Genomic DNA, 20897 nt, shown 5'->3' with positions numbered 1-20897 from the left:
AGAGGGGAGACTAACACAACTCGCTGATTTTCAGTGTTAAAGTCAGCTGCGTCACTTATTTCCGAGTTCTCCGACACGAGAGTCAGCAACAAACTCTTCCCCCACCAATGAGGGAGAGGGAGAGAGAGAGGGGAGGAGAGAGAGAGGGGGAAATCCGAGTACAGAGCCCACAACAGCTGATCCACAGTTCCCGACATTCTGTTTTCTCCTGAAACACTTCAGTCGGTAGCCTCGGCATAGAACCACTTGACCCCAGCACTGCCTTCTTGGAACCCTGAAGACGTGCTTGTGTACTAGGCTGCATCATTGGAGTATCAAAAGACGGCCGGTCGGTGAGCCTGGAAGTGAATTCCTCACTGCAAAGAACTGAAGTTTGAGTGTAGCTCTAGGTGAGGGTTTTCAATAGAAACCCATCCACCTTGAAAAGGAAAAAAAGAGACATTGAAGGTAGAAATTAAGCTATTTCCACAGATGAACTTGAAGTCGCAGACTAGCACCATCGTAGCTCTGCCCCGCAATATATATACCTGTAAAACTCTATTATTTTTAAGGAGCTGCTTTTTGCTGAGTACCTGTCAATGCATCTATAACACCAATGCACTTGAACGGAAAATCCTACAAAAATAGTGGATACGGCCCAGTCCGCCAAAGGTAAAGCCCTCTCACCATTGAATACATCTACACTATGTGCTTTCGCAGGAAATCTGCATCTATCATCAAGGATCTATCACCCAGGTCATGCTCTTCTCTCACTGCTGTGATCAAGGTACAGGAGCCTCAGGACCCAGATTACCCAGTTCAGGAACAGTTATTACCCCACAACCTCAAGCTCTTGAACTAGAGAGGATAACTTCACACAACTTCACTGAACTATTCCCACAACCTGTAGACTCACCTTCAAGGACTCTTATCTCATGTTCTCAGTATTTGTTGCTGATTTAATTATTTGTTTTTCTTTTGTATTTGCAGTTTGTTGTCTTTTGCACATTGGTTGGCTGTCCATTCTGTTGGCTGTGGTCTTTCATTGAATCTATTGTGTTTCTTGAATTTACTGCTAATGCCCACAAGAAAACAACTCTGAAGAGTTTTATATGCTGATATATGCTGTATGTACTTTGATAATATATTTACTTTGAACTTTAAACAGGAATTTATTCCACTTCGAGCCATGTGCCGCGGAATGTCTTTTTGGAATTATGTTTTGCAGTTGGCTTTTGACTGAATGCTGAAATTGTATTTTACTTGGCAATTGGTGAAATTTATTGGTATTTTGTAATGCCATTTCCGTCAAGGTTGTGGCAAAATATCAGATTCTCAACACCTTGGTTTGAATGTGCCACAAGCATATGTTGTAAGAATTAAGTAGAACTGCAACATCTGGATAAATCCTTTAACACACAAAATATTTATTCAGTGCTTCTCCTGTTCTTTGATCACACAATTTCCTATTCCAAATTGACTATGGATTGGAGGCCTTTTAACTTACATAGTTGAATTTCTGCACTACTTCAATGAATGAAACAACTATCAGATTAATAAGTATACAATAAGCTTCAGATTTATTCTCCATCAATAGTGTAGCCTGCTTACCTATTCCCAACAGTGATTTAATGCCTATGCACTTTAACAATAATCCTCTGCTTCCACAGTATTATTTGTGGTATGCAGCATTTCCAATTCCTTCTAAAGTCATGAAGGGCTCTTATTTTCCCTAATGTAATCTTAGACTGCTTATCTATTGTATACTGTTCCATCTTATATTGACTACTGCTGCAAACAAGACTTGTCTGCACTATGTTAAATTATGTTTCATTCTTTTCTGCTTTCTCTGGTAATTGGCATGTTTCTGTCTCTTACAGTAATTCTAATCACTTTTGCTGTTTTAATTCCTCTTTAAGCATGGTGATTTGCAAGGTTATTCACTCACCAAGCACTCAAAGCAATCAAAGACTTTAAGGTACCATCATTGCAGTTCCCAGCTGCTTCTTTAAAAAAAACTACAATATATGCATTTATTTTTTAGTCCCAATATAGCATTGCTTCTTTATCCCTCCCATGCCCATTCTCATTAATTATAGTGTATGGGAAAGTGATTTGTGTTCCTTTATTATAGAACTGTTAAGTACTGCTTTAAATAAATTCCAGGAGAAAGCCGTACCGACTGTACAAGATCTTTGTTGTGTTCGAACAATAGCTACTGCATATGGTAATGTTGCATATATGTCTAAACATCACATGTACAAGTCACTTATTTTCATATTTAAATAAAGATAAACCACAGGTAGAAAGTGTGTGGTGGAGAGGACACAAAGATTCTGCAAAGGCGTTTGAAGACATTAAATTACTGGGTAAGAAGTTGTAGTGTGGGAACTTTCACTTTGGTGGGAAGAGTGGCAAACAATGTTTTTTAAATGGTAAGAAAACAATACCTGTGAATGAAGCACACGGAGATTTGAGCTGTAGATGTAACAGGTCTTTATTCAGTACAGTCAGGAGGAAATCTGGTAAAAGAACATCCTGGATGATCTCTTCATTGATTTCAGGAAGTGGGGCAGAGCACATGCTCCTGTATGTAATGAATGGTGCTGAGTTGGAGATGGTGAGAGCTTCAAGCTCCTTGGTGTAAATAGCACCCATTAGCTTGTCCTAGTCCAACCAAGTAGACACTTCAGCCAAGAAAGCATACTTCCTCAGAAGGTGAAACATTTGGCATGTCCCCATTGACCCTCACCATTTTTCATAGATGCACCATAGGAAGCAAGCTATCCAGATGTGTCACAACATGGCATGGCTACTGCTCTGCCCAAGACCTCAAGAAATTGCAGAACCAACCTCCCCTCCATGGACTCTGTCTACACTTCTGCTGCCTTGATAAAGCAGCCAGCATAATCAAAGACCCTTCCCACTCCAGACAGAAGCTTGAAAACGTGCTGCCAGGCTCAAGGACTGTATCTATCTCATTGTTGTAAGAGACTTGAATAAACCACTTGTAATGATGAACTCTTAATCTCACAATCTAGCTCAGCATGGACCTTATACCTTATTGTCTACCTGCAACTTTCTCTGTAACTGTGACTGTAAAACTATATTCAGCATTCTCTCATTGTTTTGCCTTTGTGCTACCTTGATGTACCTACGTTTTGAAATTGTCCGTTGCTAGTGAGGACAAAAATATCTTTGTCAAAGCCCAAGCAATCTTTTCGCTTCTTTCGCTATTCTGGAATATATATTATCAGGCCCTTGGAATTTATCCATCTTAATACCTTTCAGAAGACCTGTCACAACCTCCTCAATCTCTTTTACTCCACTCTCTGTCACATCTAACACAAGAAAAATCACAAACATTAAGCTGAGATTACAAACCTGGATGTTCTACTTTTTAATTCTCCATCTTGTTCCCTAAAATCATTTGCAGGACCTCATTCCTGTTTCTACCTTTGTCATTGGTACCTATATGGATCACAGCCTATGACTGCTCACCCTCTCTTCTCTGAATGTCTTGAATCTGGTGTGCGACACCCTTGTACCTGGTACCAGGGAGACAATATCTTGGTGTCTCATTTACAGCTTATCTATCAAGTTTACAGTTCTATTCAAGTCCCCTATCACTATCACTCTGCCTGACTTCATCCTTCTCCTCTTTGTCTCAATGCCAGGCACAGAGCCATCAACACATCCATTTGCTGGCGCCTGGAAGGCCTCACACTCTTCTCCCCAAAAGGGTTATGGAAGGGAATGACCACAGGGGAACCCTGCACTGTCTGCCTTCTCTCCTTATTTCCTTCATGGTCACCTGTCTGTCTGTAGCTTACACCTTAAATGTGATCATCTTTCTGTGATCTCCTCATCATTCCAGATGATCATATGTACATCCAACTGCATTTCTAGTTCCTTAACTGAATCTATCAGAAGATGCATCTGGGTATAATTTCTTAGGTGCAGTCGTCAGGGAAACCACAAAGTTCCCTGACTTCCCAGACTTGCAATGCCCTATCTTCAACATTGTCTACACTAAGTCAAGGTTCATGAATTAATAGGAAAAAAATAAAAGCCTTACCTGCTCCTCTCTTGTGCTTTCTCACCAATGACTCAGAAATCCCACTCTTTCATTGACCCACTCTCACAGTGGCCACTCCAGTTGTCCTTACCAGCCTTTTAATGGCTGAGTTGCCTCACATTTAGCCAATCTGAAACAACTTTGCCCTCCCCTCAGGTGCTCTGACTTTAATTGGGCTGCTTCTATTGTTCAGGAAATATACCCAGCAGGCTGTCTAAGTAAAGGAAAATGAGGGGGCATCTGGAGGACTAAAGTATTCAGAAACTAAGTTGTGATGCATGAAACAAAAAGCAATTTGTAAATGAGGATATTTGTAAAGAAAACATAATTTTAATAGGGTCAGAAGATCTGTTCAGCAGGGTGTGTAAAGCATTATTCATGTTGGAATCTGTAATCATGTGGTAGGTCCAAATTTGTACAATCAATTTTACTTTGGTAATTTCCTGGTGTACCACCATTTAGAAATGGGGCCAGTTTGTGTCAGATTTGCCCTTTTAAGTTTATGGAGATGCAGAGTATTGACAAAATAACCTTACACCTCCAACAGTGAAATAGATAGTTTGTGGTTATCATTTGAGGTACTGAAGGTGATCATTCCCACCCTCCCCCCACCACCACCACCACCAGAAACTGAGGAAAGAGAAAAAATGGGAACTTACCCTTAGGAAAAAATATATTTGAACAATATGTTGTTATTATCTTCACTCAGGGCTCCTGGTAGTAATCAAGAATTTTTAGGACTCACCCTTTCCAACGAAGACTCTGTGTATTCTCCCAGTTTCCCCTTCCTGAGGTCCACAACCAGACCCTTGGTCTTATTGACATTGAGTGCAAGGTGGTTGTTGTGACACTGTTCAACCAAGATGAAAGGTATAAGATTTTGAGAGGGATTGTTACTATGGATGCTGAGAATATGATTTCTCTTGCTAGAGAAGCTGAACTAAGAGACATTGTTCCATAACACTGGTTTAACAATTCAGTAGTGAGAAGAGGAAGATTCTTTTAATCAATAAATTGTAACTCATGTAAGTTCCATACCAAAGAATTATAGATGATCAGCTATTGAGTTACTTGAAACTGAGTAAGGATTCAGAGTGAATGAATATCAAGTGGGAAACTGAGCTTAGGGTACAGGATTAGCCATGAATGATAGTGACGACACAAGGACCACTGTGCTTTATTATGTTTCTGTGACATATGTTATTTGAGTAATTTTTTTAAACAGCACTGTCCATAAGGTGAAGGTAAATTTGCAAAGCTGTTAGATAGGAATTTACAGATATTTTGATCAGGCTTCAAGAAAGACTAATTTATGTCAAAATTGAGGAATGTTTTGGAGATGATGGAACTTTCATATGCCTCCTGCCCTTGGTCCACTTGCTGTTGAAGATGGATTCTTTTTTCATTGGCTAAAAGGCTGCTACTGCAGTTTCAAATTACAGTCCTAAAGCAATTAACTCTTCTTCCATTTGAATGTTAACAAGATGGAGATATTCTCTTCAATCCATATTCGCACTTACATATCTCCGACCTTGATCCCATCACCTTTCCTGAAACCATCTGAGACAAATCAGGAAATATATAACTTTAGCAACTGACAATCATCAGGATCAGTTTTCTTTCTTCTTGTCGCCAAAATCAAATCTTTAACCATATAACCATATAACAATCACAACACGGAAACAGGCCATCTCGGCCCTCCTAATCCGTGCCGAACTCTTAATCTCACCTAGTCCCACCTACCCGCACTCAGCCCGTAACCCTCCACTCCTTTCCTGTCCATATACCTATCCAATTTTACCTTAAATGACACAACTGAACTGGCCTCTACTACTTCTACAGGAAGCTCATTCCACACAGTTATCACTCTCTGAGTAAAGAAATACCCCCTTGTGTTTCCCTTAAACTTCTGCCCCCTAACTCTCAAATCATGTCCTCTAGTTTGAATCTCCCCTACTCTCAATGGAAACAGCCTATTCACGTCAACTCTAACTATCTCTCTCAAAATTTTAAATACCTCGATCAAATCCCCCCTCAACCTTCTACGCTCCAATGAATAGAGACCTCACTTGTTCAACCTGTTTAACCCCCTTCAATAACATTAACCTGAATTCAAATCTCTATTTATTTTGTCTTGACTTTTACAACATACTTTCATAATTTCCTCTAAAAGATTTGATTTATCTAATATGCTGCAGGCTTTATCTTCAGCTAAGGCATAACCCACTCTCTTATATTCTCCCAGGTTCCACTGGCTTTTCCTGCGCCCCTGATGAGTTCAAAATTATCATCCTTGGTTTCAAATATTCTCCGTTGATTCAGTCCTCCCCACTGGCAACTCAAAGTCCTCATACTCTCTATAAGTTAAAGTTAACATATCACCAACTCCAGTCACCTAAACAATATCTAAATGATTATAAATATGCCAACTTCCCATAATTGCACAAAAGCTAAAGCAAATCAAATTTAGTCAGGAGCTTGGATTTTGTCAGCAAAGGACCAGTTTGGTGGACCATATTAAAGTGATTTTTTAAAAAAGCAGAGAATACTGGAAATGCTCAAGAACTTTGGCAACATCTCTGGAAATAGATTCAGAGTTAACTATGTAAGTGAGAAAACAAGTTGGTTTTAAGTTGCAGAGAGGGTGAGGGAAGGATAGATAGAACAAAGAGAATATCTCTGATAGGGTGAGATCATGATTTCTATGTGAAAATGCTATTGATGAAGTGATCTAGTTGAAGGATGACCAAGACCAGTTCAAGAAAAATTCAAAAAAGAAAGTTAAAACCTGTAAGCTGAAACCAGTTAGAGTAAACACAAACAAATGTAAAAACTGAAAAACGTCAAACTTGTCAGGAATGCTAAGCAGATCAGGTTGTCCTAATGGTGAGAATGAAACTGAGCCAATATTACAGATAAATGACCTATTTCAGATTCTGATACAAACAGAGAGAGTGAGTTCCCTGAAACTTTTGAATTCAATATTGATTCTGGAAGACACAGGTGCCCTGCATGAAAGATAATGTGTTGTTCTTCAAGCTTATGTTGGGCCTTAAAGTCCAAGATAAATAAGTCTGGAAGTATAATGGAGAATGGAAGTAGCAGGAAAGAGGATATTCAGTGTCAGTCATGAAGACTGAATACAGATGACTCTTCAAAGTAGTTGCCCAATCTTCCTTTGGTTTCTCCAATGTTGAGAACCATATTGTAAGTACTGAATGTAGTACACTCAATTGGAAGAGGTGCGAGTGAATCATTGATTCACTTGGAAGGTTTGTTTGGGCACCTAAACAGGAAAAAGGGAAGAGGTGGAAGGACAGTTGTTGCATCTATGACCATAAGACTTAGACCATTTGACCCATCGACTCTGTTATGCCATTTCATTATGGTTCGTTTATTATCCCTCTCAACCCTACTCTCCTGCCTTCTCCCTGTAACCTTTGATGCTCTGATTAATCAAGAACCTATCAAACTTCACCTTAATTAAATCTTATAACTTGGTCTGCACGGTGTCTGTGGCAATGAATTCCACAGATTCAGTACCCTCTGGCTGCAGAAACATTTCTTCATCACTGTTCTAAATGGACATCCCTTTATTCTGAAGCTGTGCCCTCTGGTCCTAGACTCCTCCACTAAAGGAAATATCCTCTCTACGTCCACTCTATCTAGACCTTTCAATATTCCATGGGTTTCCTCAACACTACCTGTCCCTCCAACTATCTTTGTATCATCGGCCAACATGGCTTCAAAGCTATTAATTCCTTCATCCACATCAATGACGTATAACATGAAAAGCAGTCCCAACACTGACCCTTGCAGCTTACCACTATTTACTGGAGACCAACCAGAAAAGGCTCCCTTTATACCCACTCTTTGCGTCTTGCCAGTCAGCCAATTTTCTATCCAAGCTAATCCTATAATATCATGGATTGTTAACTTGTTAAGCAGCCTCATGTGCAGCACTTTGTCAAAGGCCTTTCGAAAATCTGAACAAACAGAATCGATTGATTCTCCTTTGTCTATCCTACTTGTTACTTCCTCAAAGAATTCCAACAAATTTGTCAGGCAAGATTTCCCCTTCGGGAACCCATGCCTATTTTGTCATGTGCCTCCAAGTACACAGAAGAGTCATCCTTAATAATAGACTTCAGCATCTTTCCAACCACTGAAGTCTTTCTAACTGGCCTATAAATTTCCTTTTATCTGCCTCCCTCCTTCTCAAAGAATGGAGTGACATTTACAAGTTTCCAGTCCTCCAGAACTATTCCAGAATTTAGTGATGTTCAAGAGACCATTGCTAATGCCTCCACATTTTCTTCACCTGCCTCTTTCAGAACCCTAAACCAAATGACTTATTTACCTTGAGGCTTTTCAGCTTCTCAAGCACCTTCTCCTTGGTAATAACAATTACACTCACTTCTGTCCCCTGACACCTTTGCATTTCTGGCATTCTGCTGATGTCTTCCACAGAGAAGACTGATGCAAAATACTTACTAGTTTGTCTGTCGTTCCTTTCTCCCCCATTACTATCTCTCCAGTGTCATTTTCCAGTGGTGCGATATCCACTCTCACCTCAGTACTGTATCTGAAGTAACTTTTTGTATCCTGTTTTATACTTTTGGCTAGCTTACCTTCATATTTCATTATTTTCTCTCCTTATGGCTTTTTGTAGTTGCCTTCTATTGGTTTTTGAAAGCTTCTCAATACTCTACATTTGGACTAATTTTTGCTATTTATATGGCCTCTTTTGCTTTTATGCTGTCTTTGACTTCCCTTGTCAGTCACAGTTGACTCATCCTCACTTTAGAACACTCCTCATCTTTGGGATGTATCTTTGCTGCACCTTCTGAATTTGCCCTAGAAACTCCACCCATTGCTGTCCTGCCATCATCCTGCTAATGTTGCTTTTCAATCAACTTTGACCAACTCCTCTCTCATGATGCATCCAATTTTAGCTTATTCTTCTTAAACTGCAGTGTGAATTCTATCATATTATGATCCCTGTCTCCTAAAGGGTCCTTTACCTTAACCTCATTAATCAAATCAGTGTCATTGTAAAACACCCAATCCAGAATTGCCATTCCCCTGATGGGCTCAACCATGAAGTAGGCATTCTATAAATTCCCCGTTGGGATCCAGCACTAATCTGTTTTCCCCAATATACCTGCATATTGAAATCCCCCCATGACTATCATAGCATTGCCCTTTTTCCATGGGACTGCTTCATCAAACATCTCCAGACCATCTGCCACATTGATCCCCATTCCTGTTCCAATGTGTTGATCCATGGCCTCTCGTTATGTCAAGATGAAGTCACCCTCAGGGTGGAGGAGCAACATCTTATATTCTGTCTGGATACTCACCAACCTAAAGGCATGAATGTTAATTTCTCTCTTCAAGAACAAATTAACCCCCCCCCCCCCAATCCCTTCCTCTATTCTCCACACTGAACTTTTACCTCATCTCACCTGCTGATTGCTCTTCCCTGGGTCTCTTCCTCCTTCCCTTTCTCCTATGGTCCACACTCCTCTTCTGAAAGATTCTTTCTTCTCCTGCCCTTCACCTTTCCTACCAATCTGGCTTCACCTATCACCTTCCAACTGGCCTCTTTTCCCTTCCCCCACTTTTTTTTTTATTTTGGAATCTTGCCCCTTCCTTCTCAGTCCTGAAGATGGGTCTTGGCCTGAAACATTGACTGTTTACTCTTTTCCATAGACACTGCCTGACCTGCTGAGTTCCTCCAGCATTCTGTGTGAGTTACTCCCATTTTCTATCTTCTGTATTTGAAATACTCCCATAAGAAAGGCAGTGGTTTGTAGATATAGTGCAGTGGACCAAGAAGTTACAAAGAGAAATGTCCCTTTGTAATGTTAACAGTGAAAAATAAGGCAAGATGTGTCTAATCATGTGTGACAATCTTTTTTTCCCAAATTGAATGCTTTATGTGTATCTTTGTAGAAGTGGATGTTTCTCTGTTCTGTAAGAGCTCAACCTATGGTGCGGGTGTCTAGGACCAGGAAGAAACTTTTGATATCCTCTTTGATATTGATGGCTAGCTTACTTTCAATTTTCATCTTTTTCACCTTTATAGCTTTTTTAGTTGCCTTCTGTTGTTTTTTAAATTTCCCAATCCTCTAACTTCCCACTCATTTTTGTTCTTTTATATGCCCTCTCTTTTGCTTTTATGCTGACGTTGACTACTCTTGTCAGCCAAGGCTGTGTTGTGTCATCCTGTCTTCGGGATGTATCCTGTGCCTTTCAGATTGCTCCCAGAAACTCCAGCCATTACTTCTCTGCTATCATCCCTGCAAGTGTCTCCTTCCAATCAACTTCGGCCAGCTCCTCTCTCAACACTCTATAATTCCCTTTACTCCACTGTAGTACTGATACATCTGATTTCAGCTTCTCCCTCTCAAATTGGAAGGTGAATTCTATCATATTATGTTCACTGACTCCTAAGGGTTTCTTTAGCTTAAGCATCCTAATCAAATCTGGCTTGTTGCACAACACTCAATCCAGGATTGCTGATCCCCGAGAGGCTCAGCCACAAGCTGCTCTAAAAAGCCATCTTGCAGGCATTCTTCAAATTCTCTGTCTTGGGATCCAACACCAACCTGATTTTGCCCAATCTACCTGCATATTAAAATCCCCCATGACTATCATAACATTGACAGAATTTTTCTATCTCCCGTTGTAATTTGTAGCCCACAAACTGGCCACTGTTTGGGGGTCTGCATATAACTCCCATCAGGGTCTTTTTACGCTTGCAAGTTTCTTAATTCTGTATAATCATAGCTGTGAGAAGTTGGCCTGGTGAGGACGTGAGGGATATTTGATGACAGATGTTGCCTTCTTCAGGCAGTGCTCTATGTAGGTATTGCCAGAGGTGACGAGGGATGTGCCTTTAAGGTAATGGGCTGAGTCCACAACGTTCTGCATCTTCTTACATTTCTGTGCAGTTAAATTACCATTACAGACCATAATGCAACAGTAAGGATATTTGTAATGAAACATCCGCAAAAATTGTTAGAAGAAGATATTGATGCAACTTCCTTGTGATTGTTTATTAGCTTTTGCAGGCAGGGAAAGTGAATATTAATTTTATTAGAACTTGAGTAGCCTACATCGGACTGCTGTTACCTTCGTCAGGCTACTGTTTATTAATTACAGCTCAGCATTCAACACCATCATTCCCTCAGTGAGAATAAACAAGCTCCAAAACCTGGGCCTCTATACCTCCCTCTGCAACTGGATCCTTGACGTCCTCATTGGGAGACCATAGTCAGTGCAGATTGGAAATAACTTCTCCTCCTCGCTGACAGTCAATACTGGTGCACATCAAGAATGCAAGCTTAGCCAACTGCTCTAATCTGGCTACACCCACAAACATGTGGCTAGGCACCATTCAAATGCCATCTATAAATTTGTCAATGGCACAACTATTGTTGGCAACTTTCAAATGGTGATGAGGAGACATACAGGAGTGAGATAGATCAGCTACTTGAGTGCTGTCTACTCAACAACCTTGCACTCAACGTCAGTAAGAATAAGGAATTGATTGTGAATTTCAGGAAGGGACAGTAAAGGGAAAACATCAAGGGATCAGAAGCAGAAAGGGTAATCAGCTTCAAGTTCCTGGATGTTACCAATTCTGAAGATCTATCCTGGGCCCAAAATATTGAAGCAATTTCCAAGGAAGCATGGCAGCAACTATATTAGGAGTTTGAGGAGACTTGGCATGTCACCAAAGCCTCCTGCAAATTTCTATGGATGTTCTGTGGAGAGCATTCTATCTGGTTGTACCTCTGTCTAGCATGGAGGGGCCACTGCACAGGATCAGAAAAAGCTGCAAAATGTTGCAAACACAGCCAGCTCCACCATGGGCATTAGCCTCCCCAACATCAAGGACATCTTCAAAAAGCAATGCCTCAAAATGGCAGTGTCTGTCATTAAGAATGCCCATCACACAGGGTATGCCATCTTCTCATTGCTGACATCAGGAGCCTGAAGACACACACTCAACACTTTTGAAATAGCTCTTCCTCACCACCATCAGATTTCTGAATGGACAGTGAACCTCACTACTTTTTTTCTTATTTTGCTCTCATTTTACACTAATTATTTAATTTTTTTCATATATATATATATATTTCTTATTGTAATCTATAGTTTTTTATGTGTTGTAATAAACAACAAATTTCATGACATCTACCAATGATATTATACCTGATTCTGATTCTGAGATCAGGTTGTGAGAGTGAAGCCTGCTCAGTTTATATCTGTTGTTCATAAGGTAGGTTCAGCTAGAACAATGACCTAGAGCAGTGGTCCTCAACCTTTTTCTGCTTGTGGCCCACTTGTGACTTTCATTCACCTCTGTAACCCCTACCTCTGTAGTCTTCATTAGTTCCTGGAATTTTTTTTGGTCAACGGTACTAATTATTCAATATGTTTCAACAAGTATAATTATATGTTAAATATAATGTTACAGGTGTATATGAAAAGCAAAGCTATTTCAAAGCTCTAAATATAATACTCTATATAATATTCTTTTAACCAGCAATAAAAAAGTGTTCAATATTGTTACTTTGGGTATTTAGTGAGATCTTTGTGACAGATGCAAACTAGTGAGTTTTGAATATCTGGTTGCAATCTAGTTAAAGATAATCCAAGGTCACCTCTTTTCACACCTCTTTTGACAGTTACAAGCTTTTGATATCAGGTGAAGAGCTTGACTAAAATCACATTCAACTGGATAAGAGAAAGGAATTCCAATTAAAAAATAGCGTTGCCTTCTCCTAAAGCTGTGGAAGCTTATTTTGATATGGTTCCACTGGTTATCCAGAAAGTTTGCTTGCTGCATTTGAATTTTGCTTCTGTTGTTATATCACTCTGTGGCTCAATAAGACATTTCTTACGATGTGGTGTCAAGATCATTCACATTCATCCCATATGGATTCACTACCCAGTCTGGAATATGGAATAAGTCTCTAAAAATTCCGTATCTGTGTGCAGTTCCTGCCATGGTCAAGATGTCCAATTAGATCATCATCTTGCAATTCTACGTGTCTTAAGAGTGGCCAGTGAAGGAAATTGCATAAACTCACTATGTCCAATATTGCTGCTAAATGCTTGAGTTTTCCAAGGAAAGCAGTAATAATTTCTTTATGTGGCTGAGTGGTGGCATAACAATCTCTTACTCAACATTAGCAAGACCAAGGAACAGATTATTGACTTCATGAGGAAGAAACCAGGGGTCCATGAGCCAGTCCTTATCAAAAGATTGGAAGTGAAGAGCATCACAAACTTCAAATTCCTTGGTGTTATTATTTTGGAGGGTCTGACCTGAGCCTCTCATGTAAGTGCAATTATGAAGAAAGCATGGCAGTGCCTCTATGTCCTTATGAGTCTGTGAGGATTCAGCACGACATCTAAGACTTTGACAAACTTCTATAGATGTGTGGTGAAGAGTATATTGACTGGCTGTATCATTGCCTGGTATGAAAACACTAATGCCTTTGAACAGAAGATCCTACAAGTAAGCACAAGTCCACCACTGAGCATATCTACACAAAATGTTGTCACAGGAAAGCAGCATCCATCATCAGGGACCCCCACCACCCAGGATATGCTTTCTTCTTGCTGCTGACATCAGGACGAAGGTACAGGAGTCTCAGGACTCACACCACCAGGTTCAGGAACAGCTATTATCCCTCAACTATCAGGCTTTTGAACTGAAGGGGATAACTCACTCAACTTCACTTGCCCTTTCATTGAAATGTTGGATTCATTTTCAATGACCCTTCATCTCATGTTCTCGATATTTATTGCTTGTTTATTATTATTATTATTATTATTATTATTTGTTTATTTTTGTACTTGAACAGTTTGTTATTTTTTGCACATTGATTTAATGCCTAAGTTGGTGCGGTCTTTCATTGATTCTATTGTGGTTATTATTCTGTTATGGATTATTGAGTATGACCACAAGAAAATGAATCTCAAGGTTGTATGTGGTGACATGTATGTACTTTGATAATAAATTTACTTTGATATGAGATTGCAGCTTTTTCATTGTAACTATTTATGTGATAAATTCAGATTTTTTAACACAACTGACAGGTAAAATATTTTAGACTTAGACACAACCATTTGTCCTCCAAGCTGCTTATTACTTAGAAATGCTACAATACTATCATAAGAAGCAAACTGAACTTCCTTTCAAAATATGGTAAGTATCAGTGATGTAATGGAAGTTGTATTGGTAGATAGTGATGTAGTGGTAGACTTCATGCATTCTTGCCTCTGTGCAGTTTAGCCGTTTCTTGCAGATGACCCCAATGCAATAACTGCAGCTTGGATGTCACGTTTTATGAGTACTATAATACGCACAGGTCAGTGGAAGGCAAACAGAACCAGCTTCCTGCTACGTACTCATTGATTGGCCTTACTCCAGATAGCCCTGCCCAATCTGCAGTTTGTGATCTAGGGGAGGATGTGGACCAGGATTCAGCAGTCCATCCTGCAGGGTGTGAATGGTGATTTGTATGTGTTCAAGTGGGAGAAGCGATAATGATTGACATGCCGCAACCTCCCCCCCTCCCCCCCACACACATTCACAGGCTAAACTGTTCTGCTGCCTTATTTACATAATCTAGCATATTTTCCCATTCAATTCATTCTGGGTTCTAATTAAATTACATATACTCATTTATTTTATACTTTAGTAAATTTCATTAAAACAGTAAACTTATCTTGGCCCATTCAGAAACTCCATTGACTCATAGTTTCTTATTTTTTTAACTATTGGCCCCTACAAAATCCAGCATGGCCCCTGGGGGCCAAGTAGCCCATGTTGAGAATCACTGAAAGGAAAGGAATTTCATGACCTGACATGCCAGAAGTTAAACTAACTGACCTGTATTCCAGGAAGCAAAGAAATTCATTAAGCCACACCACTTGAAGATGGGCTGTAAAAGCTCTGAGTGTTAATCACAGGCAATCTTGAATAAAAAGATTGTCAAATACTTGTCAAATAGCTGAGAAATTAGTACTAAAGTAATTTGTAAACTCAAGCCTGTTGGTGTTGGTTTACAGTAGTCCACTGAGTTCCCTATGTAACCTTGGGTAATAATTTTAAGTAACTTTTGACTACTTGTGACTCAGCCGATTACATTTAATGAATTGCTATTTGTAAACGATAAATGTTGTTTACTGCATGGCCCAAGGTTCAGCATCTTCTTGACAGTGGACATCTGTGAATTAAATCATTGACAAGCTTGGGAATAACAATCAAGTGTTGACAAGCAAAATTAGTTTTGGTTCAACCTGTAATCTATCTCAATTAACATCCATTGATAGATCTCTGCTGAAAGATAAAACCACTTCCAGTTCATGGTTGGTACATAAGAGGAAGTGATGATCTGTTGAGTGCCTTAGTGCATGTTTCCCGTTCGCTGTGTCAGCCTTTACACATTGGGGCATAATTGTACAGTAATGTTAGTGATTTTATGTGGCAGAACTGCAGGTGCAGCTGATAACAATTGCAATACCAATAGTTGTTTTATTAACTTAACAACACTAGTTTACAAGAGCACAGGGTACCTTAAAATGTTACATTGGGGTATTATATAACAGATAAACTGTATCCCTTATGTGGCTTAATATATATTCCAAGATTTATTCAGCAATTTTGCTGCTGAACTTTGCTTAACAGTGTTTGATGATGAGCAGTTATTTGCTTGAACTTCCATTCAATCAAAACCACTTTTATGAAAATTACTTAAACCATCTTAGTTACAATAGGTGATCTTGAATCAATTTCCCTCAGATTGGTAACCCCAGCCGTTAATTGATTACTGATTCCATGTAAAATTTTAGGCTAATACTACCTCATTTCATTGTCATAACTTTTTTCTTCCATTGTTGACACTTGCTTAGCTAGAATTTAGTTTCCACTAACATGTTTCTTAGTTTGATATGCTGCAAGAAAACACTATAATGCAGTTTTCTTACCAAAACTGATGTGATGTTTATAAAGGTTGTTCCAAATGATGCACGTGTACTCACATGCACACATTTATGTATTTATTTTGAGATATAGCACAGTAACAGACCTTTCCTGACCAATGACCCCACATTACCCAATTACACTCATGTGTTCAATTAACTCACTAAATTGTACATCTTACAGTTGCAGGAGGAAACAAGAGAACCCGGTGGAACCCTCACAGTAACAGGGAGAATGCACAAACTACTCACAGGTAGTGGTGGGAATTGAACCCAGGTCACTGGTGCTGTAATGTGTTGCACTAACCTCTATGCTACCATGCCACCCCACTAAATGCACCATAAGTTGCTTTGAGCAAGTTATCCTGACTCATATGATCTCATTCAGATGGCTGCAGTGGAAATGAATTATTTGTGGGATTATAATGAATCAAATCTTTTAAGGCCTGTCTTTATATTTTTGGAAAAAATGATCTGAGTGATGATTATAATGGATTGTTTTAAATTCTTCAGTGAAAAATCTTCTTTCTGTTAGAAACGATCATTGAGATTGGGTTTAGTAAGAAAGTTAATTATTATAGCTATTTAAATAGGATTCCTTAGAAATTTCTCAAAGCTTTCTACTTGGCAGGAAGTGCATGCGTAAAAAGGGATTGAATTGCACTTCAGTGAAAGTAATAATGGGAGCAGCTGTTTAGTTTAACATTTCCTGAAAGCCAGTTATCGAAGATTTAACATGAAAATATATATATTGTATAAAGTGTGAAGTACACTCTTAAATTGTAATAATTTTTTGAAAATCAAAAAGTATGATGTTGAATTAAGAGTGTTTGGATATTACTATCTTTTGCCAATCTAGTAAAGGGATAATGTTGATATATTGCTTAAGAGCAAAATTATAGAGAATGGTCATAAAGCAATCTTCAGGTACCCCAAGGGTGAATTTCAGTTCATGGAGTCACTGTGGTACACTACTAGTTATACACTCAGTAGCCACTTTATTATGAACCTCTTGTACCTAATAAAGTGGCCATTGAGAGTATGTTTGTGGTTTTCTGCTACGGTAGCCCATCCACTTCAAGGTTCGACGTGTTGTGCGTTCAGAGATGCTCTATAAACTCTCGAAAATCACAGGAGATCAGCAGTTTCTGAGATACTCAAACCACTCCGTCTGGCACCAACAATCATTCCACAGTCAAAGTCACTTAGCTCACACCTATTCCCCATTCTGATGATTGGTCTGAACAACAACTGAACCTCTTGAGCATGTCTGCATGTTCTTCTGCATTGTGGTTCCTGCCACATGATTGGCTGATTAGATATTTGCATTAACAAGCAGGTGTACTTAATAAAGTAACTATTGATTGTACAGTGCATTTAACATATCAAGGAATACCTAAATATTTCACAAAGAGTTTCAAATGATGTTTTTGAGAAGCCAATGGTAACACACCTGCCTTATTTCTAAGTTCTTAAAACTTCTTACCCCATTCCAATAAATTAGAGCACAGCAATCTGGATGAAAACCCGAAATCTGAAGCATCAAAGGTGCTGCCTTTTCAGGCAAGTGATTAAATGAAACCTTCATCAGCTCTCTCAGGGGAATATAAACAAAATAGCAATATTTCAGCAGTATCCCCACATCCTAGCCAATATTATGTGTCTCAAATCAATATTTCCATTAAAAAAAGATTGGTACTTATCAAATTTTTGTCTGAGAGATAATGCTGCATGCAAGTTAGCTGTTGCATTTCCTACATTGCCATAAGAGGCTATATGTTCTATTTTATTGGCTGTAACTTAGTCTGGGGAGTTTCTAAAAAAAATGCATACGTTTTATTTTTAATTACCAAAGAAATGCATTAGAGCATTGAATAATAGGTCGCTGTATTTCTTTCAGATGCTAAAAACACCTGTGTTTACCATCAGACACGGTATCGAAGGAGTATTGATATGGATATAGTGTTGGAATACATGCATACACTAAAACTTAATGAATATATGAAGTAGACGGATCAAGGTTTAGAAATGGATTGCATATGGAAATCGAGACCGATGAGGCTACAGTGTAAGCTCCTTGGTAACTGTTTATTTTTCTAGTATATTGCTAGAAAGATATTTATAATGATTATTTCAATGTCATGCAATGGCCGGTGATCGTTTTATTTTAGTTTTGCAGGAACTACATGTCCCACCATACAGCGCGCTTGATAATTTGTGCTTGTAGGCAGTGATGTTCGAAGAACCGTTTCACACCGTCCTTGGTGCCAGGGGCTTTGCAGATCGCAAGCCAAAGACTATTCTCCACGCTCCAATAATTCTTCAGCACCGGAGCATGAATTGAGTGGCTACCAGAGTGAGGTATGCGTCGCTGATCCACGCACTTTGCACCTACACAGTATGCTCTGTGGGAAGGAAAGAAAATCAGCCTGACGAAAAGAAAATCGGAATAAGAGGTTAAAATCACAGCCCAGAATCATAAACTCCAGAATAACGGAATAATGTCAGATTCGGAAAGACATCAAGTGATACATTTTGCACCAGAAGGTAATCTTTTCTTGTGAAGATTGAAGATTTTCTCTATTGAGTTGGGGTGACGATTTGGAATAGCGAAATGTTGCCAGCTCAGGAAGCAGCTAAAATTTATCACACTAATTATGTGAGGAACTCAAGAGCGATCGGTGTACTGTGGGCTATTTTCACCATTTGTTTTGCTATCGTGAACGTGGTGTGTTTCATCCAGCCTTATTGGATCGGGGATGGCGTGGACACCCCCCAAGCCGGTTACTTCGGGCTTTTCCATTACTGCATCGGGAACGGGCTCTCCCGGGAGTTGACCTGTCGCGGTAGCTTCACTGACTTCTCCACCATTGCGTCCGGGGCTTTCAAAGCCGCCTCTTTCTTCATCGCCACGTCCATGGCGCTCATCATGGGCTGCATCGCCTGCTTCGTGCTCTTCTTCTTCTGTAATACGGCCACAGTCTACAAAATCTGCGGCTGGGTGCAACTTACATCTGGTGAGTGAACACGCAGAGGAGTCAGCACCTAATCACTTTCTCAGTAAATCATAGCGTTGACTCAATGCAAAGATCTTTTTTATTAAGGTCAGCTTTCTTTGCCAGAAATTACAAATTCCTGCAGCGAGAACGTTCCTTTGAAATAAATTCATTTTTGATAGAACCTAGTTGTTTTCAGCAAGGTATTTTGTTTGTGGTCAAACTTTACTACATATACAGTAAAGGATATAACGGAAAGATAACCGCGAGAAGTAATCTAGCATTAGACTGTGCATATTAAAAACAAATAGAAACCACTAAAAGAGCTGATGTCTTATCTTGGTATATCATAATACATTTGGATTACTGTTCTACAGTACATATCTGGACCACTTTAGAGATACAGTTTATCCGCTTCAGGTACATTTTCACGTTATTTACAGGTCTGGATCTTTATTAATGAGCCAAAGCGTCCTTTTTTCACGTACTTACCGCTGAATTTCAATGCATCTGGCACATAAATAATATAATGTTTATGATCATATTTGTACCAATTTTAATGTAAAATTTTAATCCGTTGCATATTTAACATTTTCGGAATAAAATCCCGATGCCTTGAGTGGCACTTCGGTAGCAGAAAATCCATGGATATCATGCTTTCTAGTTCGAGTTTATCTGTTTGGATCTAAAGGCAACTCTAAACACACGAGTACCTGTACTCAGGTGGGGAACTTTACAAAAAAAAATCGAATGAAGTGTTACAAGTGACACTCCAGGTATAAGTTTAAGAACAATTTATCTTGTTAAAACATAAATTGGTATGACCATTTCATTCAAACTCAAAATTTATAAAAATATTGCATATCAAATAAACATAATAATAAGAGGCTAAAATTTATGTGTTATATTACATTTATTTGATGCAACTTCCTTCATCTAAAAGTTGGCATTTCAATTTAAACGTTCTTAATTCATTATGCACTTTTATTATTACAGCAGTATAATTTTTGAGTCAGATATAACTGGAATTAGTCACATCCAGATTAATTAACAAGCAGAATGTTCTCTGTGGAAATGCAATGTGGCTTCTGAATGCAGGTAAGCAGCTATACTGGCATTAACTGAAACAAAGTGACCAGGGTGTATTGATTCCTGAATGATAAGAAATTTGCATAAAGTCTATTGTACAATTGGATGCTGAATCCACAAAAGTTGAAAAACACTTAATTTAATACAATGGGAAATGTAAGGGAATGCTTTGTGTTTCTGTGAGGATTTGTAAATAACAGATTCAGCAGTTTAGCAACTACTTGGTTGTGAAGGCTCCATTGTGGAATTTTGTATTGTTCCCCAAAAGTGTCCAATGCTTTTTAAAAGTTAAGTTTTTTTTTAAAAAAAACTTGACATTGGCAGGCAGGCCAGTGTCCAGGTATGAGGTATACATTTATTATCCTACAATGATCAGGCTGCTGAACAGGCATGGATAATTTCATTCACAACTCTGAACTGATCCCACAATCTATGGATTTACATTAGATGTTTGTCAGTCTTTATTTATATTTGATTTTTTTCATAAATTCTGTTGTACTTCTTTATTTTTCCTCTAAGTGCCTGCAACAAAATGAATCTCACAGTATCTGGTAATGTATGCGTACTTTGATAATAAATTTATTGACTTTAAGAATTAAAGTAGTTGATCAAAGGATTAATGATGAATTAAGGAAAATAATTACTCCAAGAAAAAGTAGGTTCCAGAACTAACCACCTGCAATATGAGTAAAGGGAGAAACACTCATTACATTCAGAGGAAGTAGATTAGCAGTTTGCTTACCTGA

At 38.9% G+C, this 20897-nt stretch overlaps 1 protein-coding gene across 1 annotated transcript in view; it reads left to right on the top strand.

The window, feature by feature from the left end:
* Positions 1–18046: 18046 nt before the first annotated feature.
* Positions 18047–20897, top strand: part of lhfpl3 (LHFPL tetraspan subfamily member 3) — a 229790-nt gene continuing 226939 nt past the window's right edge. Inside the window, exons 1-2 of the mRNA XM_059987185.1 lie at positions 18047–18134; positions 18238–19083. Coding sequence (XP_059843168.1) covers positions 18681–19083 — 403 coding nt within the window. The 5' untranslated portion in view covers positions 18047–18134; positions 18238–18680. The remainder of the gene's footprint in view (positions 18135–18237; positions 19084–20897) is intronic.

Source organism: Hypanus sabinus, chromosome 13 (genome assembly GCF_030144855.1).
Source record: "Hypanus sabinus isolate sHypSab1 chromosome 13, sHypSab1.hap1, whole genome shotgun sequence".
Taxonomy (NCBI): domain Eukaryota; kingdom Metazoa; phylum Chordata; class Chondrichthyes; order Myliobatiformes; family Dasyatidae; genus Hypanus; species Hypanus sabinus.
Note: the sequence above shows the minus strand (reverse complement) of the source record. Positions and strands in the feature narration are given on the sequence as shown.